This window comes from Amblyomma maculatum, chromosome 11 (assembly GCF_055883805.1).
Source record: "Amblyomma maculatum isolate TAMU_Amacu chromosome 11, ASM5588380v1, whole genome shotgun sequence".
NCBI lineage: Eukaryota > Metazoa > Arthropoda > Arachnida > Ixodida > Ixodidae > Amblyomma > Amblyomma maculatum.
Genome location: NC_139354.1, coordinates 43,268,009 through 43,294,441, shown reverse-complemented (window position 1 = coordinate 43,294,441; position 26,433 = coordinate 43,268,009). Strand labels below are relative to the sequence as shown.

The window sequence follows — 26,433 nt, the reverse complement described above, 5'->3', positions numbered from 1 at the left end:
CTTGTGCAGTTTTCTCTCGCTAACATGTAACCAAATTGTATACTAAATTAAATGACTAACTTTCTACTCCTTATACGCTTAAGTCGGGCTAGATAAGAGATAGCTGTACGTATTTCTTCAGAGCGATGGTGTTGTCATCTTGTAGCGAACAATAAAAACTGCAGACATGCATTGTGTCGTCTGCTAAGTCAGGTTTACGCCCGAAATCATAATTTAGTGCTCTTTTTTTTTTTAGAGTAAGTTACCGTCTAGAATTCTCACTAAACGCGTCACACGAAACAGAACTGCTTTTCAATAGGGAGCAATCGGAATTTGGTTTGTTTAAAATTGCCTAAAAAGCGGCGAGCCAACTTGCGCAGTGCTTCGCTGTGCCATCACAAGGTGACGCAAGGCGTAAAAGTCGGAGTGGCGGGAGTTTTGCGATCAGCTGATCCCAAATAGCTGCGGCTCTTCTAAACTTAGAGGAGCACCCGGACCCCTGTCGGGTACACGGGGTGCTGTGGGTCATGGAAGAGGACGCAGGCATTGCAGCGCAAACAGCGCCACTTGAACCGATTAATTTGGTCGTCATCGGCAAAGACGGAACCGGCAAAACAGGCAAGTGCGCTCGCCGCGAGCACGTACGCACGCACGATTAGTGCGTTCTCTCTAGGAGAAAAAATTTGTCGCCTCATAAAAGAACGACAAACGATTTGCTTCCGCAAAGTTAATCTGCTGTGGCTCTGGCAACGCGCGCTTTTGGACTGGAACCACATTAATTCGTGAGGAGCGTTTTTTTGGGCGCCTGAACGTGCATTACAGCTGTCGCCATTTTATTGCGGCGTACTGTTCACACGTGTTGCGTTGTTAATAGCCTCAAAGGCAAACATAGAACAAGTGTGAGCTTTGTTTCTACAACGCGAGAGTTCATGATGGGCCCATTGCATTTTGTTTCTTTTCACGGAAGGCGGCGCGCTTCCATGCCTATGTACCAGGTAATAGCACAAATACGCAGTTCAAATTATACCATATGCTTCTTTTTACACTCTGATCTCATGCATGAAAATTATTCATACTAGTCGCTGAATATTTGTTTTTATTTATGAGCATGGCGACCAATTGCATCGCTCGGGAACCGAGGCGATGACTAAATTTCTGAGAGGACCGGGCTTGAGTACAGAGCAGGCGGTATATCGAATAGTAGCGATCAGTGTAAAAACATTGTTACGAATTAAGGGGATGCCTCCCTCCTTCGGGCAGTGGGTAGGGAAATCACTAATGATTACTGAAAGTTGTCACTGTGAGATATAAGCTGTTCCACCAAAAACCTGCACAGCTCGAACTTGCAAGCAATTGAAAGGAAAAAAAGAACAATAATGTGGCTTTTGCGCGCCTTTTTGTAATATTTGGGAAAGGATCGAGTTGCCGGCTAGTCCCTTAAATTACTCATCCTCCAAACTATTTATTTACAGGTCAATAGTAAAAAAACGTCGGTACTCTGAATATTAAGGAGACTTTGATTGATTAAGTTTTGTGCATTTATTAAAAACGTTGCTCCTGGCGTGTTCTGCGTCATCTGGCGTATTAAGGGGCTGGGCTGTTTAAAAGTGGGCGCGGCGGACGGGTAAAAAATCCTGGAACACATATTCCTCTCCTTCTGGATGACCAATGCAACCGCTCGCTTAACCATCGGCCATTGGCTCAACCCATTGCAAAAGTCCCCCTTTAAACGGCTTATATTTATAAGACGGTTACTACACATGTATTTTTTATTTTTTTACATACGTACGATGAGAATATATTGTCGATCGCTTTTTCGCTGCTAATATCTAAAATGAAACTGCGCCAAACCGCTCTCATTTGGGGAACAGATCGATAATGTCATTGGTATAATATTATGAGAAGTAAAAAGCCCAACGCGCTAAAATGAATAAGTTTTCGCATTGCTGTTAATACTCGCATAGTAAGCGCATTCCCCCCCCCCCCCCCCCCCAGAAAGTCTTATAAAATTTCATCATCATCATCAACAACCTGACTATAGCCACTGTAGGGCGAAGACCTCTCCCATATTCCTCCAATTAACCCTGTCCTGTGCTAGCTACACCCACTTGAACCCTGCGAAATTCTTAACCTCACCTATAAAATTTAAGGGTTCGTAAAAATTATGGAAAAAGTGCAGTGGTGAAAACGGTGGAGCGAAAAGCAAGGCGTCCGTGTGCTGTGCGATGTCAGTGCACGTTAAAGAACCCCAGGTGGTCGAAATTTCCGGAGTCCTCCACTACGGCGTCTCTCATAGCCTGAGTTGCTTTGGGACGTTAAACCCCACAAACCAACCAACCAAAGTAGGCTAATGGGATCCGCCTTCAAAATAAAACAAAATGTACTTTTCAGCATGTTTTTTTGCTCGAAAGCATATAGTTTATTCTAAAAGAGCTCCACACACTTTAACCTCGTTATAACGAAATTCAAAAACGTCCGCGATTTTTCGTTATATCCAGATTTTTGTTATATGTGGATTTGGCGCGAAGACTCGGAAGAACAATGCAGAAGAGAAACCAAAATACGAATTATTTACGAAAAATCATCTTGAAAGTGTTTGTATTAAATCCTCGTTACTTAAAGTTATAGAAGCGGTGAAACATTCCGTGGTCACACTGACGACGCGGCGCGACTGCTGCCGCCGCCGCTCGATTTTGGAACCCGCTCAGGCTAGGGCTCTACAGCGCGCGCGATCCACCCTCTCTGCCAGCCTCGGTCTGCCCGTCACCACTACTACCGCTGATTCGGGAAACGTACTCTTCGCGCCGCGTCGCCGATTTCCTTTTTTGCCTTTTAAGGCGAAAGCCTTATAATGGCTCATGATGTCGTGGACAAAATGTGTCCCGCTTTTGCGGCGGCTCTGATTGGCCGAGGCGGGATGACGTCATAGAGGTCTCGACCAATCACAGAGCACCACCAAAGTATGCGCGCATGGCCATTTGTCAATCAATGACCAATTAATTATTTACTAATTAGTGCCAGTTGCGTAGCAGAATGTGGCACTCAAGCTTTCGCCTTTCACTACAGTTGCTAAAGTCCCTCGTAATTGTTTTCCTTTAATTTTTCACTGCTTTTGAGCACTAAATATTGTGCCATGTTCGAAAAGCGGAAGCAGCGGAGGCTGATGCGATTGTCGTGCATATAGGCGCTGGAGCACGGCGCGTTGAACCAACTGTGGTCGCTCGTTGAGATCCCCTTCGTGTTTTGTCGTCATGAAACTTTCGTGCGGTTGTGCAAAATTTCCAGTAACTCAGAAATAGTAAAGAGGCAGTCTGCGTATCGAAATCGCTATATTTATCAAGGTCAACCACCGCAAAGCGCTTGTTACACGCGAGTTTTCATACACACTAGCTTCAATGAGGCGGCGTTGGGAATTGAGAAACTTCATATTGAGCAGTTCGCTACATAGAGGTTCGTTACATACACGTTTGATCCACTGAAGCTGTGGATCGTTACAGGACATCGCAACAAGAGAAGGAGGGGGAGGGGGTAGAGCGGTTTCAAGTATTTTTCAAGAATGAAACACGAATGTGAGCATTAAAAAATCAGAAAGGAAAGCTCCTTAATTTTTTAGAGTGATCATGGGTTCTCTGCTGCATTTTGGAAGTTAAATATTTTAGCGAGTTTGCACACTATGCACAAACAGGCTTTGCAGGACCCCTTGAAATCGTGCTCATAAGTCGCGCGGGTATCTGTAATGCGAGGGCGGATTTCTTCAAAAGCTAGAAATTCTCATACAGAAAAACTATGCTGAATCTCCTGATTTGTGCATATCTCTGATCGTCTTGATTTCACATCTTATCGTAAACTGTAAAGTTGTGCTGGAGGTCAACGCGAACACCATATGGCCCGATTACCATTCTTGCTCCGTCTCAACACGTATAGTTATTCTCGACTGGAGGCGTGCGGCCGAATATTCGTCACCATGGCTGACCTCGCAGAAAGAATGATAGAAAAGTTACAGTGTTGTCTCTCCTGAAATGCTTCGTGCAATGGCGTTGACTTTGTGACACTGATATCATTAAGCTGTGCCGCGGGGAACGATGACTGTGAAGGTCTATAAAACAGGACCGGTATGGAAAGGGTGTAATTTGTATGAACGTCCTATTTTATTGTCATATATAATATCAGTCTGTCGTAACTCGTCAGACGTTCTCGCGAGACGAGGATGCCAAAACCTTCTCCTTCTTTAGAGACCCGGCCCGCCAAACATGTGCTCACTGTGGACCACGGCTCACCATCACTCAACTCTCCTTCCGACATAATCTATATAGCGCATCCCCATACAATCCTCGTCATACTCGAATATGATTTACGGTCATGGGGGCATCTCCCCCTTCCTTCCTTCCTTCCTTCCTTCCTTCCTTCCTTCCTTCCTTCCTTCCTTCCTTCCTTCCTTCCTTCCTTCCTTCCTTCCTTCCTTCCTTCCTTCCTTCCTTCCTTCCTTCCTACCTTCCTTCCTTCCTTCCTCCCTCCCTCCCTCCCTCCCTCCCTCCCTCCCTCCCTCCCTCCCTCCCTCCCTCCCTCCCTCCCTCCCTCCCTTCCTTCCTTCCTTCCTTCTTCCCTTCCTTCCTTCCTTCCTTCCTTCCTTCCTTCCTTCCTTCCTTCCTTCCTTCCTTCCTTCCTTCCTTCCTTCCTTCCTTCCTTCCTTCCTTTTTTTTGGTGTATTATTTCGGGCGTACAGCAAGCAAATACCCTCTCCTGGCGCAGGATGAAGGCTATTGGGGCGTGATAAGTGGCGAAGGTCGTTTACGGCTGCAGCCGCCATCTTCGTCCAGCCAACACAATTTCTTTCCCCGCGAGCTCCCTCAACGGGGCACCATTGTCAGGACCCCGGACGGCCTTCTGCCGTTGGCATGTGTACATACACACATTCGGCCAAGCAGGAAGCTGGCGCAAACAACCAAACACTCCGCCGGTCTCGAGGAAAACCCGCGGTGAACTGACTCACGTGCTTTGACGGTGGGGGAATGCGAGAGGGGTGGCGTCGAGTGCGGTTGAGAGAGGGGGCGACGGAGATTTGACGGCAGGCAGCCGGTGCTGCCTCCTCGGTGTTTGGACCCTCAGCATGGCGACCCACGATCGAAATAGCCGCGTGCCGCGTTCAACATTTACTGCGGCTGTTTGGCGGGGGCGACGTATATGTCAGCAGCGCGCAAGGAAGTTCACAAGGTGCACGTGCGTGCATGCGTGTGTGTGTGTGTGTGTGTGTGTGTCTGTGTGCGTGATTGAGTGCGCGATTGGCATTCATAACGACAGTGACCGGTATATTATTTCTGCTTCATTATACATTGCCACCTGTTGCAGCCATATACAGCCACAACTACGCCCTGGATTCTAACAGTCGTCCACGATAAGAGAAGTCATAAAATAGGAAGCACGCATTTCGAGTGTAACCAATATGCCTCCTTTGAACAGTGAACGATATTCCTAACAGTAAAGCATATATGTAAAATCTGTATCTTATCAGTACTCACCCAAGGGGCTCAAACGTGGCGGCTAACGAAAATGCTTCTATTTATAGTGAGGACAACGCAGATACCTGTGGAACGGAAAATGGTAGGTGCAACGGCAGGAAGGGAGAAGAGTTGGTGAGGGGACATACGTGAGTAGTTTGTTACATGCGCAGAGTACGTAATACGAATGGAGGTTGCCGATTGTGGGGGTATATTGTGAGAGAAGGGAAGTGTGTGGTTGAAACTTAGGTGGGTGGGCGTTTAGAAAGGGTGAGGGGACATAATTACCTTAAGTGGCACAGGACAGAAAGATTGATGTTTAAGAAGTCCTCTTCCCGCACATTTGGTGTGTCGTGGGGCTGAGAGGGCCAATTAAAATGAAAAGAAGAAATGGGCTGAGTCCCAAACAAAATTAGGAACTAAAGTTAATGTAAGATGAAAGGGGAGGGAAAAATGGGAGTAAAGGAGGACGACGGACAAACTACTGCCAGAGGACGGCCCGGCCATCGTGAGAGAGAGTTTATAATGTCTTTCTGCAGGCTTCTTATCGAGAGGTTCTTCATATTCTCTCTCTGGCGAAATCATCTCTTGAACTATGGATAGGAAGGATGCATGAGAAAAGAGAATAAGTTAGCAGTGGCGTTCAGTGGTAGGCCGAGGAAAGAGTTTATTTGGTTGCTAATTTAGAACCCTCCATTTTCTCCTGCCCCGTTGCGATTCAGGCCCCTCGTTTTCCACACCATTCTCACCAACGTTTCGCCCTTGGTTAGCCTCGGACCAGCTGACGGATCAGTTGACCTTTATGACCTTTGCCCAGGACATACTGGGCGCTCAGTATTGCACTCAAATAAAGTTCTTTCTTGATTGAATTTGTATCGTTAGTATATTTACGGGAGTTGTGGCGTAGAGTTGAATAATATGCTTCTTACTTGTTTGGCCACCTATAGAAGTCCTCGCCACCTGCCCCTCGGCCGCAGTGATCAGTACTAGAATAATCAGAATTTTTTGATTATTTCTTTGGTCATGCTTGGGAGTATTTGTAACCTGTACTCTCTTTATGATTTTTGACTTCTTCGGTTATTTGCTCCATAGTTTCGTAGTTGGTTTAACTCGATACGATTTCTTCTATTACAATCTGGAGATGTTCCGCCGTGGTTTAAGGGTGCTCGACTGCTGTGCCCAGGAATGCGGGATCGAATTCAGACCGTGGCGACCGCGTTTCGGTAGAGGCGAAAAGCAAGGCGCTCGTGCGCTGTGCGATGTAAGTGCGCGTTAAAGAACCCCAGGTGGTCGAAATTTCCGGAACCCGTCGATACGATGACTCAGCTTGAGTCGCTCGGTAAACACAACGAACAAACAAACACAAGCAAATAAATAAATAAGTAAATAAATAAACAAACGGGAAGTGGTAGAAATCTGTTGTCTTCAGTCTTCCCCAAAACTGCACTGCAGGCTATTATATCAAATCTTATATCAAATCAAGGCTTATATGAAATATGTGAAGATAGAAAGAAAATCAGACTCGACTTGGGTTGGGGGGGGGGGGTGTTTGCGATGCGTGATGATTGTGGAGTCCCGCAGCCCCTTTTAGTGTTTCAAACCGCGGGCACTTTTTTCTATTTGTGTTGGTGTTTGCTCGGACGCGCGGGAGCCATGCGGGGGCTGCATTTTATCGGCGCGAAAACGAGGGTAGATAAGTGCGTCGGAAGCACGCTGTAAGGTGGTCGGAAGTAAGGTTCGGGTCTTTTTGCCCGGCGGGAGGCCAGCGAGGAGCGGCCAGCGAGCGCCACGGGCCAGCGAGATGTGAACGGACGACGGAGCAAACACCTGCCAGAGGCAAACGGAAGCAGTGCCTTCAGGAATGGCTTAGTCATATTTGCGTGATTTGCTGCCATGCGAGGGGCAATCTTTTTGTACCGCCATTAACGCATTGGCCCTATTGCTCCCCCTATTCGCGCCACAGTGTGTTTTGTGTTGCCGCGGTAAAGCCCTGGCCCTTGTTCTGTTTTATTCTCGGTAGTCCATTGTCGCGTGCCTCAACAGCATGTTATCATGCGCAGTAGCGTCCGATGTTGTTTCTTTTTATCGAATGCTTTTCTGTAGATCGGAATAAATCGGCGTTTTTAAGAGAGACTTGGTTTGTCACTCGTCGGGCGAGACCATGGCTCGCGGACCCGTTTTCTAGAAGTATGCATGTTGCATGTTTTCCCTCATTTCGCATAATTTATTCCATTAATTTGATAGTTGTTTCCTCTATTGTTATTTTTAATGAGTTGCTTTGTTATTGAACGGCGTAGAGATTTTCCTTCGATCGCCACCGTTCTAGCCAATGGATCGGCTGCTTTATTTCCTGTTGTTCCTGTATGTGCTTTCACGCAAGTTAATGTTACTTTTTCGGCGTTGGTTTCTTGTAGCTTATATATAATATCGTGTTTGAAGGAATTTTTGTTGTCTGGATTTTTAAGAACTTCCAAAGCGGAGAGGGTCTCGGTGATTATTTGTGATATGTTTTTGTTATCTAGTATGTAATCTCGTGCGGTACTCTCCTTATGTAGTATTATCAAAAGAGGCCTTTACGTGCATTTTGAATAAATAATAAAAAAAATCATCGCTTCACTTATGACTGCTATTTCTGCACCGAAGCTACTGCTGTATTCTGTTTGATGAAATCGTTGCATAATGGGTTGCTTTTATAGTTGTATACTATATAAACTGAGACTGTGTTGCTTGTTGTTTTTGATCAGTTGGTGTAGATGTATGACCTACTAATGAGTATGGGTCCTCGGTGTAATTGGAGACTTCCAGCTTGGACGACAGTTCCATAGGTCACATTTACTAAGCATATCTCTTGGCCAGAGTGAGCTATTCCTGTTAATGAGAACGATTTATCTTCTAGTAAGTGATCGAGTTCATTTACACTTTCTGTATATAAGTGTATTGGTGGTATGCTGGTAAGATTGTTTAGCGTAATGTTGGAGTTCTGTAAGCTTCTGTGATTAAAACGAGTAAAACTCTTAATTGATTTTAATTTATTCTTGATTAGTACCCTGGGACTATACCAATGAAGGCTACATATGCTGCAATTCCCGGTTTGCCTCAGAGCAAATGTTTATGAGCTGAGCTGCCTTGATCCATCTGTTGGTACCTGTGAGTTGGCTAAGCTATTTGTCAATGTATGCACTCTGTTTAGATCTATTTAAAATGGGGAATAAATATTAGTTTGTTGTTGAACGTTATTCATTAACGTTAGGGTTCTTAAAATGGCTTAATTATTCATCCTTATGTTTAAGCATGGGTCGATAACTTCATAGTCTCTGCATATAATAATGTACATCGACTTTTTTGGGGATCTTGGTCGGGGAAGGAGGAGGAAAAAACTTTATTTTACGAAGAATTTGAGGCATGTCGGCCCCCTGGGTCTCCGCACGACCCCACTCGCGATCTAAACGTTCATGTGATGTTGGTCCATGACGTATGTTGCCCGACTGACGACGATCTTCTGCCTGGCCGGGTCCGGTGACCGTTGTTGATGTTGTGGCTGTAGGAAGAAGGAAAAGAAAATGCACGGGCCTGTTACTGGCACTGTAGCTGAACCACCTCCGCTGCCTGATTAATTGATTAATTGATTTATAGGAAGGGAAAGGCGCGGTAACTGTCTCACTTGTTTGCTGTGGACACCTCAACCGCGCCGTAAGGGAAGGGAGGAAGGTGGGAGTGAAAGTGCAAAGAGAGAAAGAGGAGCCGTAGTGGAGGGCTACGGAGTAATTTCGACCACCTGAGGATCTTTACGTGCACTGACATCGCACAGCACACGGACGCCACTTCGTTTCGCCTCCATCGAAACGCAGCCGCTGAGGTCGGGTTCGAACCCGGGTACTCCGGCACAGTAGTCGGGCGTCGTACCACTGCACCACCCCGGCGGGGACCTCCGCTGCCTCGTGCAGACAGAAGAGAAAATAGAGAAGAAAGAAAAAGAAGAGGGAGAGAAAGAAGCACGCCGCAACAACAGCCGTCGTCCATCACCTAAGCGGTGGCGGGTGCAATGACGGTCTACAAGAGATAAAAATTCGGTGGCTGGCTATCCGCCGCAAGCGGCGTGGACCTACCGCCCCAGCCGCGTAGGGCCAGGAACCGCAGTGAGTTGGTTCATTGTTTTGGGAGTGTTAGCTACTGCTCACTTGCGCCAAAGCTACGTAATTTTATGAATCGTAAACGAACGGCGGTTGCCATGCCAACAGCACGCCAGCTGCCTTAGAGAGAAGTAGAGAGGGTAGTCCAGGGAACCTCCACTCGCCGCCAGCGATGGGCTAGCGGCCATGTAAAAAGTTTTGCAATCCAATCAATCCACACGAACGATATTCTGAGGATGGTGCAAAGGAAATTCGCAGTATCTGTCACTTCTGGGTGGACACCTAAACCGTACCATATTGGAAGGGAGTAGGGAGGGAGCGAAATAAGATAGAGAGAAACGGGCGCCATAGTGAAAGGCTCCGGAATAGTTTCGACCACCTGGGGATCTTCAACCTGCACTGACGTCACATCAGCACCCGCGTTCGAACTAGGGGGCCTCCATACGAACGCCGTGGTGCCAACTCAAATAGGAGTAGCTAGCGCGAGCAGGCTCCAGATTTAGCAGGCCATCCACACTGAGCAGACAGCGGTCGCTAAATTTAGCAGGTTGCTGCCATTTTTCTGTGCTTTCTACTATTTTTCTGTGCCTTCCACTGCGCCGGAGTACTCGGTTTCGATACCGACCGCCGGCGGATGCGTTTCGATGGAGGCGAAGCGAAGAGGCGTCCGTGTGCTGTGCAATGTTAGTGCACGTTAAAGATCCCCTGGTGGTCGAATTGCTCCGTAACCTTCCACTGCGGCTCCTCTTTCTCTCTTCCCACTTTTACTTCCACCTTCCTTCCTTCCTTCCTTCCTTCCTTCCTTCCTTCCTTCCTTCCTTCCTTCCTTCCTTCCTTCCTTCCTTCCTTCCTTCCTTCCTTCCTTCCTTCCTTCCTTCCTTCCTTCCTTCCTTCCTTCCTTCCTTCCTTCCTTCCTTCCCTTACGGCTCGGTTCAGGTGTCCACAGAAACGAGTGACTGATACTGCGCCTTTCAATTTCTGTGAATCAATTATTATTATTATTATTATTGTTGTTGTTATGACAGCTCTTTCTTCTTTCAATCCCTCCTTGCTCCCTTCTTTTATGGCATGCTTTAAGGGTCCACCCAGAAGTGTTACAAATATTGTGCCTTTCCTTTCTTCTAGACCAATATAATGTTTACTAATTAACATTGAAACTGCGGCAGTATGCTACAGTGATTACAAGGCTCTATTCTTAATCGTTATAGAGTGAAAGAAATCATCTTGCTCGTTGCTGGCTAAGGTGCGATATGTAGTAAACTTTATCCGCAGAAAAAGGACAAAGAAAAACTAAGAAGGGTTGCCAATCGTACACCCCTGCCTCGCTCCATTCCTGGACAGCGGCTTTTGGAGAGTAGAATACCGGCAGAGTACACTAGTTTCGAAGAGAACGAGAAAAAAGGAGCAGAGTACGAGAGGCGGAAGCATGCGCAGAGATTGGGGTGTTAGTGAGGAACTGTAGCGGCAGCCTAGACTTTTGTACTTACGTGTAGCTGTATAGCCAGAAAAAAAGGGTGTTGATTAAAAAAAAAGTGTGTCAGAAGTGGGATTCGAACCCACGCCCGGAAGACCGGACTGCGACCTGAACGCAGCGCCTTGGACCGCTCGGCCATCCTGACAACAAGGTTGGTGCTAGGAACTGGCAGTACGCCAAGCTAGTCGTCCCGTCAACAGACTCGTCCTGACTACTACAGAGGATTTTAACTTTATCAGGTTGAACAAACTGATTCACTCAAACGTGAAGGAATTTGTGATTTCCTTTTCAACTACGGAGGTCTAACCAAATATTTTGTGCGAAATGTATGATTTTGAGATGAAAATTTTTCTTGTGTAATTAGTATATGGTAGAAGTAATTGTAACCATTTTTCACTGTCGGTATTATGTGCGTTTTTATCCTAACAGTGTGTGAAATGACAAACTGCTACTGATACATGTTTTTAATTTCTAATGCCAGAATCTGTGTGGAGGGCAGGGACCTGTGTCAGGCTTTCACATAGCCTTTAGTCCCTGCCTCCTCTCGCTTGTACGAGGAATCAATAACCCAACTCCAATTCCAATTCCAATTCCAATACCCTTGCAGCCACCGCTTACATTTTCATGTGTTCGTGGGGAATCCTAGCTATAACTTCAACACATTGTCTGATAGCTGAAAGCATCAGCGACAGCATTTTCTGCTCGCGCAGAGAGTGGACTTCAAAAGTTTCTACTAAAAAATGTAGAAAGCGATTTCCTGTATCGCATCTCTACTGCACCTGGCCATGCAGACCACGTGTTCATTACGCGAGGCTTGCTGAAAGTATGGCGGAAGAGACAATATACAAATAGAAAGCCATTTCCTGCATGATGTTGCTACAGCGTCTGGCTATGGTAACCACGTGTTCATCACACGAGGGAGTTTACGCCGAAAGAAACATACGCATATTTGCATATATTTTAGATAACTGAATTTTACCTACTCTTTATATGCGCCCTACAGGAAGATAAGTGCATTAGGTATGAATTAGCTTTTTTGCTTTACTGGAATTGTCTGTTCCCTGACATTGCTTTTCATTTTGCAATAAAGGAGACTTTAGGCACACTTCTGTATATATTTTGTACTGTTTTCGGTAGCGACTAGCATATTTATGAAGTCTAGCAGCACACTGTAACTGAATGAATGAAAGTAGAAACGTGGTACCGGACAAAAACTGTCCTCATAATTTTTCTTGCGCTGTCAAGCGTGCTTATATCTTTTCTGAGGTTATTACGAAATACACTGTTCCCGCAAATCTTAGGCGCCGGCACGTCTCCGGCAGTTTGGCGGGCTTCACATGCGGGCTGAGGCCTTTTCAACTATGCTTATTGCTTTCCACTCTTCCTTAGGAATTGATCATGCCTCCATTCTTCCTTTTTCTAGACGAAGTAGTCTCGCAATAAATGTCGTGTAATAAATTGGAGCGCATGACACCACCGGGCGTTTTTTGATTAAGGGTGTTATGCATTATGCGGCTTTCCTCAGACCTTGACCTCATGAAGAAGTAAACGTCTGTGTCACTCACTCACTCACTCACTCACTCACTCACTCACTCACTCACTCACTCACTCACTCACTCACTCACTCACTCACTCACTCACTCACTCACTCACTCACTCACTCACTCACTCACTCACTCACTCACTCACTCACTCACTCACTCACTCACTCACTCACTCACTCAACTTCATCAATCAATCAATCAATCAATCAATCAATCAATCAATCAATCAATCAATCAATCAATCAATCAATCAATCAATCAATCAATCAATCAATCAATCAATCAATCAATCAATCAATCAATCTCGAAACCCGAGCGACCATCGCCTCCTCGTGCACGTAGAAAATCTTGTCTCATCGCTTGACTCTTCTGTTCTTCCTTATCATTGCAGCCCTTATCGTCCGGCTCCTGACGCGGCGCTTCATCCACGAGTATGACCCTAGCCTGGGTGAGTTGAGCCGTTGAGAATTTCGCGAGGAGATACTAAAAACGTTTGCTCTGTTTTTTGTTGCGGGGATTCCATAGCTGCCAGGCAGCTGTTGCGCTCTTCTACTGCGGTAGCAGTGATGCCAAGACAACCCATCTTTCCGAAGTGTTCGACTTGCTACCGACACGTGCCCCTCACGTGTCTTGTCTTTCCGGCCGCTGCTAAACTTGTAACCAAAAAGAAGTAGTTACTTCATTTTTTTGATTTTAACTTCAATGCTGGGACGAACCCTTTTCTTCAGAATGCATAATTTCTGTCTTTTAAATGACACATACGACTATAATAATTTTTCAGAGATACAAGCGATACGCCCATGCGGGGTAAATAATTCACCACCGAATTTTCAGCTCATTGTGGCTTCTGACTTCAGTGCTTGCAGCCGAAGGACGAAGCCACGGAGGTAAACAAAAACCGCACTATTCTCACCCTTTTATGGGCTTGATTCGAGCAACTTTTACACCCTTGGGACACCTTATAACCCTTATTTTAACCCTTATTTTAACCCTTATTATAACCCTTATTATAAACCGTTGGGACACCTGTCCCAAGGGTTTATAATGACACCAAGAGAAAAGCTATTGTCAGATTCCGTGTTGTATTTGCGATAATGCAGGAGGTTCTAATCCGCTACTATAAACGATACTCGCACTGATGAGCGCTTCAAAGTTAGGTTTATCATTTATGTGTGGCATAAACATTCTAAATTTAGAAGGTTCCACAGCCGCCTTCTTACCTCAGTGGATAAAGCATCGTGCGCTGCATAAGGAGGCCGTGGTTTAGGATCTCAGTGGTGAGACGTGGTTATTTTGTTCTGCTTGCTAATCACAGGTCCAGTACTGCAGGGCTCCCTTTAAACTGAGGCAATTGTGGCATGTTATGAGATATATACTATCCTCTACATTTTGGGAATGGTCTATAAGCTGCCAAAGAATGGCAAATATTTGCTTTTAATGAGTAATTAAAACTGCAGCAGAGAACAGGTGGACTGCATATTTGAAATTAATTGTAAAGCAAATGTGAAATATTGTAAGGTAGGTTTTTAAAAATATTGTGAAATAAATAGCCTAATCTTCAGATGTATAGCAAAAATTTGCTTGTGATATGTGTTCCGCTCTCACAACGAATAATTAAGGCCGTCATATGAAATAAAACAATAAGATTTGTTATCAAATAGTTGTAAGGCTACTGTAGAAAATTGCGAAATATTTTAAGAACACACTAAAAGAAGTGGCCTAAGCTTCCAATGTGCACCAAAATGTTGCTCCAGGCGTTTGTTCTGCGCTCCCCAAATTATGCCAGAGCGCCATAGAAAACCATTGATTGCGTTGTGAAAACTAATAGCAACAAACAAGAAACTTACCGCGAGAAGATAAGCGGATATTTGATAGTTTACGCGATGTTGAGCAATACGTGAAAAAATGATGTTCAAAAACTCTGTCTCCAGAAAAGATGCAAAATTTTTCTGTTATGATTTATCTTTCACTCATAAAACAATTGCAGTGCTGATATCCGATCGTAGAAAATCACCAGTGAAAAAAAGACAACTTATCTTTGCTTTCCAAGATGTCGGTGATCATCGGCTTGTATCTCAGGCTTGCGGAGCATCTCATCTGCCTACCAATGTCTATTCAGTTTGCCCGTTTTCTTCGGGGTATGCTTATTTCTCACGATGCTGTTCTTTCTCCTCCTGCTAACCGCTGCCGGAACGATGGAAACGGCCACGTGCAGTAAGCGTGTACCCTTTCACGATCGAGGACGACGGCGAGGCGCTCACTTTGAACCTCATGGACACGGCGGGAAAGGCGAGTGGACCACCGGCACCCACTTGCTTCTTTTTTTGCCTTTACCGGTAGCAGCTGCATGTGCAATAGAACGGTCGTCCTGCGCACGAGAACGATTTCATTTATTCGCTGAAGCTGACATTTATACACCACAGATGATGTGAACGTGTATATGTCAGGGAAACGCCAGCCGCCTACAGAGACGCATTCAATCAATCAATCAATCAATCAATCAATCAATCAATCAATCAATCAATCAATCAATCAATCAATCAATCAATCAATCAATCAATCAATCAATCAATCAATCAATCAATCAATCAATCAATCAATCAATCAATCAATCAATCCATTTCAGTTCAGAAAACCAAAGATTTTCTTTCGTCACAACAGAGTTTGTGCGCGAGTTTTGATAGTGAACCTGTTGTGACAACAGGAATTTCTGTAGCAACGTCAGAAACTTCCGTAGTTACGACAGAAAAGTACTACAGAGCTACAGACTACAGAAAAGTACGACTGAAAGAACTAGTGACTTATAGGAAAGTACTAAAAAACTTTTCTAAATTCTATAAATTCTGATGTTTATGACAGAATTTGAATATTTTGTCGTATTCAGACACAGTTCTGTAGTTTTTTTCGACTGGGATCAATCAATCAATCAACTCAATTTATGCACAGCAATATATGTAAACCGTCTGGGTCCTTTGCCTTCTTGGCTAGACATAGGCCCATGCCGAAAGTGCAAGAAAAAAAAAAGAGACTGGATTGTGGAAGTGAAAATATTTACGAAAGAGAAAATGGGAACGCGTGTCGCTGTGTGCGCAGCTATCGCAATCAAGCGGCGCACGTACTTTGTGGCGATTCAGAAATGCGCTGACCCTATCACTGCATTCGAAATGCGCTGAGAACCATGCGTCCGCGCGTTCCCTCCAGTAGCGACAGCGAACGTTTTCTCGTATTAGAGTAATCCGAGACCCGCTGGACTCCTCACCATAGCTAGGCAAAGGCTTTGCATTTCATTAATATCCGAAGTTCTTGCTGTTTATGGTGCGCAAAACTATTTGTGAATGCTACGTAATGAAGCCCGAATTGCTGCTGGTGGTTGACACCCGAAGACAGCTGTTTGGAAAGGTGCCAGAATGGTTCAAACCACGCCCGAGCACAGCAGATTACACAGCAGACAACTTGCTATCTAGGGAAGTGTTCGGTTGTAGTGAGGCGGGATTAGATTACGCTAGGCCTGTCTGCAGTTTCTGTGCCCCTGGCACTTTATGAAGCGAAACAAAGTTTGCAGGACATATAGCCTGTGTCCTCTGAAGACTCAAAGCGCACTTTTTCCATTGCGCGTCGCTCAGTTGTCCAAAGAGTCATCACATCTCCTAAGGTAGCTCAGCAGTGCCTCATGATCGCTCAATAAAAGCGCTGCCATACTGAAAGAAAATGACGCAAATTCACTCCCAACATCACAATGGCTGAGGTATACGTTTCCAAAATCAATGAAAATACTCAGTGTGAAAGTGTATGCTATACGTAGTCCTGGTTCCGATTTTCTGCAACTGCTTGTCCATTGCGTTGTGGCCAGCACGCATGCTGCCGCTTTTTATTCACCAATTAATTTGCACTCTGACATTGCTCGTTATATCATCATTATCGCAGGATTAGTGCGTGCGGTGCGTGAGAGAAAAAAACTGACGTAGGAGTTTTCTAAATTCTATTTAATATAGCCGCTAGATTTCATCATGGCGTGCGCCGGTATCCATGGCAAAGATTCTGAAACTTATCAAAAGCGGAATGAGGTCATATACCGTCTATGCGAGCCTCTTTAAAAGCACTTCGTCAATCGAAGAGATATTGGCAAGTAAGGTGTGCGAATACTATTTTTTTCGAACCGAGTAGAATATGAATAGCGTAGCTTCGCTATCAAATCAAATACTGCTTTCGCGAATATTCGTACAAAACGAGCAATCGTGCAAAACACACAAGTGACAGCGGTGGCGCAGCGACAAGGTTTTATAACTTATAAACTTCAGCTGGTAAAAGATGCGACACAAATTTCCACCAAGCGGTCGCGACAAACCGTCAGCATATTAGAGAGATTTAGCTTACCGTGATCGCGATCCGCCACCGCGACTCTACCGCGCATAGGCGGGGCGCTCAAGCTGATTGGTCCCGACGCGGCGGGTCTGTGTGCCGACATCTAAAGCTTTACCGACATCCAGTATGTGGCGCCATCTATCGGCGTTAAGGGGTGCCTGGGCATGCGCAGTGGAACACGCGGTGGCGGATCACGGTAGCGGATCGCGGATCATGGTAAGCTAAAACTCTTTATTAACTCAGTGACCGTCAAGTTACGCGAATAGAAAATAAATTCGCTTTGCTGCGTCTCTACCGACGCTTTAAAATGAATTTGTTGGCCGCGGCGGCTACTTTTCGATCGAGGCTAAAAGCAAGGTGCCCATGTGGTTTGTCATTGCACGTTAAAGAACCCCAGATGGTCGAAATTTCTGGAGCCTCCCACTACGGCGTTCCTCATAGCCGCCATCTTTTTGGGACGTTAAACCCCATAAACCAAATCAAACCAAACCAAAATGATTTTATCGCGAGTAAAAGTTCGGTGTTAGGCTGGACAAAGAAACTTCCACAACATATCTTCCATGCACTGGATCCACGCTTTTTGCCCAAATTACCAAGGTAAATATGAAACCACAACTATGCGGTACTCTTTCGCATTGTAGGGTGGGCTACCCTGAGGCCACGATCCCTCTCTGTAGTTTCTAAAAACTAATTATACCATGGTATGTTTTGTTATCAGGCGGCTTGTACATCGTAGAACTGTGATTCTGAGGAAGCCGCAAAACACAGGAGTCGAAACAACTTTTATTCACATATTTATGGGATTGCATAATTATTTTGATAGAAGAAAGGTGAATTATAAAATTCAAGAGTGGGAGCTTTTTCTTTGTATTCGGACCTGGGCATTAACTTAAGGACTCTACGAGCTAAATTTTGTCACACGCACGCGCACGCGCGCGCACACACACACAAATACACACGCACACACCATTGCAACTGCGCAAATAATCTGAAATTTTTAAAGAGTTCATTAGTTGGTTTTTGGTTTGGTTTGTGGTGTTTAACGTCCCAAAGCGACTCAGGCTATGAGACGCCGTAGTGGAGGACTCCGGAAATTTCGACCACCTGGGGTTCTTTAACGTGCACTGACATCGCACAGCACACGGGAGCCTAGCTTTTCGCCTCCATCGAAAAGCGGTCGCCGAGGCCGGGATTCGATCCCGGGTCCTTGGGCACAGTAGTCGAGCGCCCTAACTACTGCGCCACCCCGGCGGGGCAAAGAGTTCATTAGTAAATTAAAAAAAACCTGAACTATCTGAAAAAATGTTTTCGCACTTTGTGACGGTTAAGCAGCAGTGGAAACTCGCCGTGATTTGCGGAAATGTTACCTTTTGGGGGTTGCTGTTCTCACCTAGAGCACTCTTGACGACAGAACAAACTATACGATGAAAATCTTTTGTGCCGCCTCGTCGTGTGGCCTTCGATGCTTCTAAGGTAGGATGTTTCATAGAGTCAATATGCAGATTTTGTATAGAGTGAAAGGGACCGGCTGTGACGGTAATGCATTTATTTAATAAATTTCTGCTAACCATGGCGGAGTGTAGGAGGCAATAAAGCCTCTTGATAATCAGCCATCACTCAGCGGATGAAACACAGGACCGCACTAACGTGGCCGACAGTTGACAGTATTTTCAGATAACATCATCCTAAGCGGCACCCTCACGATGGTCTCAAAGGAAGCCTACACAGATGTTGCGGCTCCGTTGTACGTGGTGCATGGTGAAAGGCCCCGCTAGTGAGCAATGGCCTCACCGTCGAGTGCTCCAGCATACGGTCGTGTGCCAGTCACAACCTTATGTTATGAAATGATCACTGCTGTTTGGTTAATACTGTCTGTATCTCATCTGCAAAAATTAACTCTGACTGCCAAAAGGCGCCATCATAACCGAAACTAACACAATAACAAGTATCCGGCTTTGGAGCGCGGCTGCCCCTTCGGCCAGTTATGCGGCAATGGTTCTAAGATCAGGGCGCTCAGGCATTCAAAAATGCTGTATTTAAACTGGTTTAACCTTTCTTGATCAGTCAGTAATTCGTTTTTGTGTCTCTTTTCCGCCAAGCTTAGTAGGTAATGTCACAAAGTTGAATCATCTAGGGTTGGTACTGCGAGCCAGTCTCCCCTCTGTACCCACGTGAGGCTTGCAGACGCACGTGACCGATGCGCGAATGGTTCCAGGGTCGCAAACGCCTCCGCTCGCGTGTGTGTGCTCAGTAGTGCAGGCTGGAGGCCAGCGAGGTGGAGTGGGGCGACGGCTTCCTGCTAGTGGTGTCCCTCACCAGCCCCGAGTCGGTGCGGGCCGCCGAGCTGATGCACGCCTGGCTCCAGGACAGCGCCCCTGACAAGCCGCTGGCGCTAGCCGCCACCAAAAGGGACCTCGTTCAGGTAAGTGAACACGCGTGCAAGGTTAACCTCTGGTGGACTGCTTTGCGGGGATAAGCATCTTGAAGCTGCATCTGTGGTGGACGCTGCAGTGGAAAAGGCTCAGTTATAAAATTGACCACCCGAAGTGTTTAAGCGTGCATCACCATCGCATGGTAGGGACGGTCCCCGTAGGTAGTCTTGGAGCGAGAGCGCGCGGCTACTGAACAGGAGGAGACGGGCTCAATTCCGGTCACGGAAAGTGCGTTGAAAGGAGGATGAAACGGAAAAGGCGCCCGTGTCCAGTGTGATATCAGCCCACCACCATAAACCAGCCTTTCTTCATTCTCCGTCCCTGCTCCTCCACCGCCGTTGGGGTATTAGCCTAGACGTGATAAAATTATTTCGTCTTTCCTTTCCTGGAAATCAATCACATTCCACATATACATTTTGTCGATATTCGCTGAGTTTTCTTTCGACGGACATGTTCTTCATGGCCCACGTGTCCCAATATTCTTGGGTTTGAACCTGGTTGGGGCGGCCACGAGTTTTGATGGAGGCTGGCGAAACGAAAAATGAGCCTGTAAAATGAGCTAGGTCATTCTACGGAGAAAGCGCACGCGTTGCGCACTCTTTTGCGCACGAAGTGTCTTGAATAGCCGAAAAGTGTATAAGCTGGTCAGCTGATGCGAACGATGCGGTATCTTTGTAGTCTGTTTTATATTTTCTACACTTTTTGATATCCCATCTCTCTTCTTTTCGCCCCTTTCTTTCCTTCCTCTCCCTGATCGTGTCATTTCCGCCGGCCGCAGTTTAGCTACTAAGAGGTTCCACGGCCAGCAAAATCTTTGTCTTTACTCTGTTGTTCGAATTAACAATAAAATAGCAACCGAAAATAAACGATTAACAGCGGTGGTATGCGCGTGTGTCGCTCTACGCTGTTCCAGTTGCAACTCACTCAATTGGTCGAAGACGAGTAGCCTCTGAATTTAAAGCCCCTTTCGTGCGAGTTTCGAACACAGTTTGTGGAGAAGGGACAGGAAAAACATAATACCATTGCAACAACGGCAGCCTTTAGACAACAAGCGGATGATTATCCTTGCGGCAAATATAAATTTACGAGAGGCCGCCTGAGGAAGAAAAACTATTTCGATGCATTCACCTCAGGTTTACGAAAGTATGAATGAACATGTCCCACTTGGGGACAACGATGCCTAATAAATTGTTTGCGAACTTATTATTTAGTGAAACAGCGCTACAATATTTTCAACACGCATTTCGTAGAATATGCATCAGCCATCTGGTCACCACATCAAGAGTATCTAATAAAATCCCTAGAAGCTGTTCAAAACCTTGCAGCACGTTTTATTTCCCATGATTACAGCCGCCATACCAGCGTGACTAACATCAAGTTGTCCTTATCACTCACAAGTTTACAATCACGTCGGGATATCGCGCTTATCTGCTTGCTACATAAACTAATCTACAGTCACCATGCATCAACAGTACCACTTACTAGACCGACTCACACCTCCCACCGCCTGAATAATAAGTTTTCAACGTCTATTCGGCCGAACACATGCATTTAACTTCTCTGCCTTGCCACTGGCTATAAAGGATCGGAATGGTTTTCCCGAACGCATCGCTAACATATCTGACCCACTAAAATTCTAAAACGAATTGGGTACCTTTTTGCAGTCAGAATAACTTTTTTATATTGCGTTCACTGTGTGCAGGTTGATTTCGTCCAATGCCGCAACTATTGTATAATGTCATAATTCTCGGTTTATTACTTCCCATGCATGCTCTAATACTTATTTGCAGTTGCAGTCCCGTATTACTGTTAACTTTTGTATTTTAAACTATGTACCATTGTTTCTTTTGATACACTGTAACCCCTCCCCCTCACAGAATGTTCCATGTTTGGAACCTGTGAGGTATTTGTATAAATAAATAAATAAATAAATAAATAAATAAATAAATAAATAAATAAATAAATAAATAAATAAATAAATAAATAAATAAATAAATAAATAAATAAATAAATAAATAAATAAATAAGCTGCTGCCGGTATAAATGGGAAAATGGTCATGGGAAAAGCGGCGATTTCTTGAAGTAAGCAAATCCAACGATAATAAATGGGCTATAAAGTTGTTGATAAAAGCAGCTTTCATGTCATTATGGAGCATAATTTAAGGTCACTAATCGATAAGCATCAATTGTCCATTTTCTCTTTCATCTGGATGTCTGCATGACTGCAGCATCAGACAAACGCAGCTAGCGGCCAGTAAAAGATATTGTAGGATAGCAGCTCCCGCCGTCGATAACAGTCATCCATACCCTCCGCATATACAGGGAAGCCGGGGGGTTAAGCCATGTAGGCGATGCTGAAATCCGATTACGTGGTAGTGGATGCTTGAACGCCCCGGCTTTGTCACCCAACAAGAGTAGCCTATGGTAGAGCAAATGAATCCAAAATGGATAATGGATGTTTATGAATAGAGCCCCAGTGGAGGCGTTAGAACTCCCGCAGTAGCCACTCAAGTAGTAAACAGTATTAGATGATCGGCTTACCCAACAAATGTAGCGCGATTAGCATTGCTTCTGAGATGATATCAAACGGCTACATTCGCTTGCTTTCATTGCTCTGATTGTTACGGCGACCAGTCTCTAGAAATCATTTAAGGATAAAAAGTAGATCGAAAGCAGCTCTGCTTGCTTGCTTGCTTCACCGCCCTCGCGGCCAGTGGTGCGCCACCGCCTCTCTGTGCCACATAAAAGTTACACATTAATTGTAATCAGGCTTTTAGCGTTCGGCCGACCCGATCAGGAGCGTACAGTTTGGTTATTTCTGACCGAATGTCTTGGCTGCTGTTGAAGAGCATTTTTTTCTTTCAGCTAGGTAATTTCAGAAAGCGAAACTTTGCATGCGAACGCTGCAAAATGCCGATGCGCGCTATTTGTCGCCTGTTCCGCGGATGGGACCCCACATACCAGCATGGCGGTTGTTCTCAACTTTGCCACTAGATGGGGCCACATACATAAAATGGCAACGCCCATGATAAAACGGTCTATAATTTCATACTGCTAAGTTCGTAAAACGTTACTCAGTGCAAGATGTTTACGTGGAAAGTAATGCGCATTTGCGAGTTTTTAAAGTTATGTAAAAGCTATGTTGTTATCCTTTAGAGTACGGTCGCAAAGCTAGGACTACGAAAATCTGAAGTGCAAGTTCCGGAACGCATTTCTTCATCGAAAATTCACATTTAGCTTTTCATATGGTGATCAAATTTCAGCGGGAACAATGAATGAACAACGTTTCAATTGCCTGATGTATTCCAAGGCCAAAAGCAAGTACACTATAACGGCACCCTATCGCGTCTCTCTCTCTCTCTCTCTCTCTTTATCGCTCCCATACGCAGGCTCGTGCAGTCAGTTCTCACGAGTTGTCGCAGCTGGCCGAGCGGTGGCGCTGCGACTTGTACGAGACTGCGGCCACGGGCGACTACGAAGAGGTGGCACGGCCGTTCCTCGAACTGGCGCGCAGAGCCAGGACGCTCAAAGCGCACAGGCAGCTCTTCCCCAACCTGGCTCCCGGCCTCTCTGCAGAGCTTGCAGAGGGATCGAGGAAACACTACAGGGCCAGGCAGCTCACAAAGTGACCAAGGTGGCTCCTCTGCGGTAGCCGTTGTCTGGGCGAGCCTTCTTCCCGGACATTGGGGCCCCTTACTCGGTTCATTCCTTGTCCCAGGCAGTAGGAAGTGTTGAAAGTAGACACAGATGTGCTATATGTTTGCGCTGTGAACTGAAAATATGTTTGGTAAAACGAGTGGCATGGAATTCATATTTCAGCCTACCGTCCTCACACCAACCTGTCGACGGACCACTAAGCCAATACTAAGGTGAACCCCAAGGAGGTTATAAAAAACTGCTTGAGTGGAAGTCACTTATGCCGGTCAATAGGCTGCGTCGGCCATATGGAGGGTGGCAAGAAGCTGCCTGTCAAGCGCTTGCGAGCGCAGTTAGAAGCATTGCCAGTGTGTTTCAAATATTTGAATGATTTTTACGTTCTGGAGCAATGCTGTGAGCTATCAGGTGGGCCGCACTGGACGTCTCCGAATCGATTTGAACCACCTTGATTTTTAAATATCTGTACGATATCCGAGTACTGGGACATTGTGGCTTTATTCAGTGCAAAAGTCGCGGCTCTTTGGACTTCATGCGGCATCATCGAGTCATATGTCGTTAAATACCTTATGTCGAGTATAATTGCACTTGGCTAATTGTATGTCCGAATTACTGCTAAATAGGTAATTGTGAATAAAAATTAATATTTATGCCATGTCTACAATTCGTATATCTTTGGATAGCTAATGCCGTGCACAAATTGCACTAGACTAGCAGCACGTCATACTTATTTACCGCTAATTACTTCACTGTGATTAAAAACAAATGTATGCTATACTTTCAATCCATATATCGTAGCGTGGCTTAAATCGAGTACGGTTGTACTAAACGAAAGCCATTTCACTATACTAACGTTTTAACTTCTGATCATGAGCAAGTATGATTAAAATTAAACTTTATGGTACAAAATCATAATATACCGTTGAAATGGTCTCGACAAATAGAATCCAAAATCAACCGCTAAACAACGCAAAAGCCACGTAAAACAGAGGTAATTCTCGCCGAACCGCGTTCACCGAGTTAGACGGCCGATTGTTTTTTTTCGCTTTAGCAGCACTTGTATGCAACTTCCTCGATGGGGTAGGGCCCATGACCTGTGGATCATCATCATCATCATCCTGAATATACCCACTGCAGGGCGAAGGCCTCTCCCATATTTCTCCAATTAACCCGATTCCGTGCTAGCTTCATCCACTTGACCCCTGCGAACTTCTTAACCTCATCCGCCCACCTAACTTTCTGCCGCCCCTGCTACGTTTTCTTTTCCTTGGAATCCAGTTTGTTACCCTAAGCGACCATCAGTTATCCTCTCTTCGCACTACATATGTCCTGCCCATGCCCATTTCTTCTTAATTTCCACTAGAATGTCGGTAACTTGAGTTATTTCTCTGGCCCACTCTGCACGCTTCCTATCTCTTAATGTTACCCCTACCATTTTTGTTCCATAGCCCTCTGAGGTGTCCTGAACTTAAGTAGAACCCTTTTGGTTAGCCTCCACGTTTCAGCCCCATAGGTGAGTACCGGTAAGATGCAACTGTTGTATACTTTCCTCTTAAGTGATACCGCTAAGCTGCTAGTCATAAACTGCGAGTGCTTGCCAAATGCGCTCCATCCCAATTTTATTCTTCTTGTTATTTCCTTTTCATGGTCCGGATCTGCGGTTACTACCTGTCCTAAGTAGACATATTCGCCTACTACTTCCAGTGCTTCCCTACCTAACGTAAACTGCTGTTCCTTCCCTAGGCTATCGAACATTACCTTAGTCTTCTGCATATTGATTTTTAAGCCTACCTTTCTACTTTTCCTGTCTAAGTCATCAATCATTATTTGCAGTTCATCCGCCGACTTACTTAGCAAGGCAATGCCACCAGCAAATCGCAGATTACTGAGATATTCTCCATCTACCCTTATCCATAACTGCTAACTTTGGATTATCATGTGAATTGAATGCCTTTACGGAAAAGTTCCCTCTGAAGTCTAACATATACTGCTCTGGCCTAAAGTAGCTAATAAAATTCACAGCAATCCGCGTTTCTTCTTATTTCATGCACTCACTTGAGATGTAGAAGCGAACAGGCATGTAAGTTGTAAATATAAAAGTTTTTCAAGGCATGATAAATAACAATGCATGGAACAAACCTGAGTAACTATTGAATTCAGTATTTTGAATAAAGTAAGTGGAGAAACAAAGCTTCACATGCTTCACAAAAAGATACACATAATGCTGTAAATACCAAACCAGACCATCACGCTGACAGAGAAAACTTTATTACGCTCAAAGGCAGCAGTTGCTACCAAGTTCGTAGCGTTTCTAACCAGCTAACAAAGAAACAGTCAGGAAAATGATCAAGGAAGATTATTGATTCCGGTGGGTTACACAGTTACACAACGCTGGCAGCATTAATACGGACGTCAAACCATTTATTGTTTTGAAAACAGAATTGAATAGCTGAAAGATATTTGTGATTGAAACGGCAAGTTGCAACACTCGCTGCGAGGTAAGTAAATTATTAAATATCACGAGGTGCTACTCTGCTGAAGTGTAAACAAGGAATGGTTCTCTATTCGGAATACGTTATTCACCAATATTCTTATTGTTTAGACGAACCCGCAAATCGCAATGCTACATCATCGTTACAGAAATTAATTTTGTAACTAAAACAGTGACACTAGATGCTGGTAACGTTATGATTCGGGTGTTGTGCACTGAACGTTCATTGGTTCTTAAATAAGGTAAGAATTGAAAGGATGGAGCTCAGCTTGTCATTTGTGCTAAGCATATTCCACTCTTTCGTTACGTGATGAATCCTGATTTTATATAGAGCTCAACTATATCTTTGCAAAGTTTGTAGACATGCTTGCCCAAGGAACATAGTCAATGAGATGTTGGTTCAACTGAGACAACATATTTTTCTCTGGCGACATGCTCTACACTTTAGCACTAGGTGCTTTGTGTTAAAATAAATTGTCTGAATGATTTCAAATTCTGCTTGCAACTGATGCAGCCCCTTCTCCGTTCGCTTAATTACTAATGTCTTAATTTTTTAAAGCAAAGTGCTCCATTCATCTAACTTAAGTTAGCATAACCCAAATTAATTACCTTCAACCCAACCTAATCGACAATAATTCAAAGTAATCATCTTTAATTCCACGTAAACTGATATATTCCAGCTGAAACCACCCTCATCAAACTTAATCTACCCTAATCTAACATTCGCGCTTAGCAAAGCGTAATACACCCCAATTGCCCGATTAATATAACCCAATGAAATCTAATTTAACTTTCTCCACCGAATTCTCCTTACTCAACCCATAATACCACTTCATCCACACTTTGTCCAACTTAAAATATCATCCCTGTGC

At 44.9% G+C, this 26,433-nt stretch overlaps 1 protein-coding gene and 1 non-coding gene across 2 annotated transcripts; one reads left to right on the top strand and one right to left on the bottom strand.

Annotated features, from left to right (window-relative positions):
- Positions 1 to 433: 433 nt before the first annotated feature.
- On the top strand, positions 434 to 24,067 carry LOC146173657 (ras-related and estrogen-regulated growth inhibitor-like). The gene is made up of 5 exons (XM_084583417.1): positions 434 to 597; positions 13,014 to 13,070; positions 14,838 to 14,911; positions 19,239 to 19,406; positions 22,806 to 24,067. Exons 1-5 carry the CDS (start codon positions 507 to 509, stop codon positions 23,043 to 23,045), a joined length of 630 nt encoding a protein of 209 aa, XP_084439543.1. The 5' UTR covers positions 434 to 506; the 3' UTR covers positions 23,046 to 24,067.
- TRNAL-CAG (transfer RNA leucine (anticodon CAG)) lies at positions 11,140 to 11,223 on the bottom strand. Its single transcript has one exon. It is a non-coding gene; the product is annotated as a tRNA-Leu (tRNA).
- Positions 24,068 to 26,433: the final 2,366 nt, after the last annotated feature.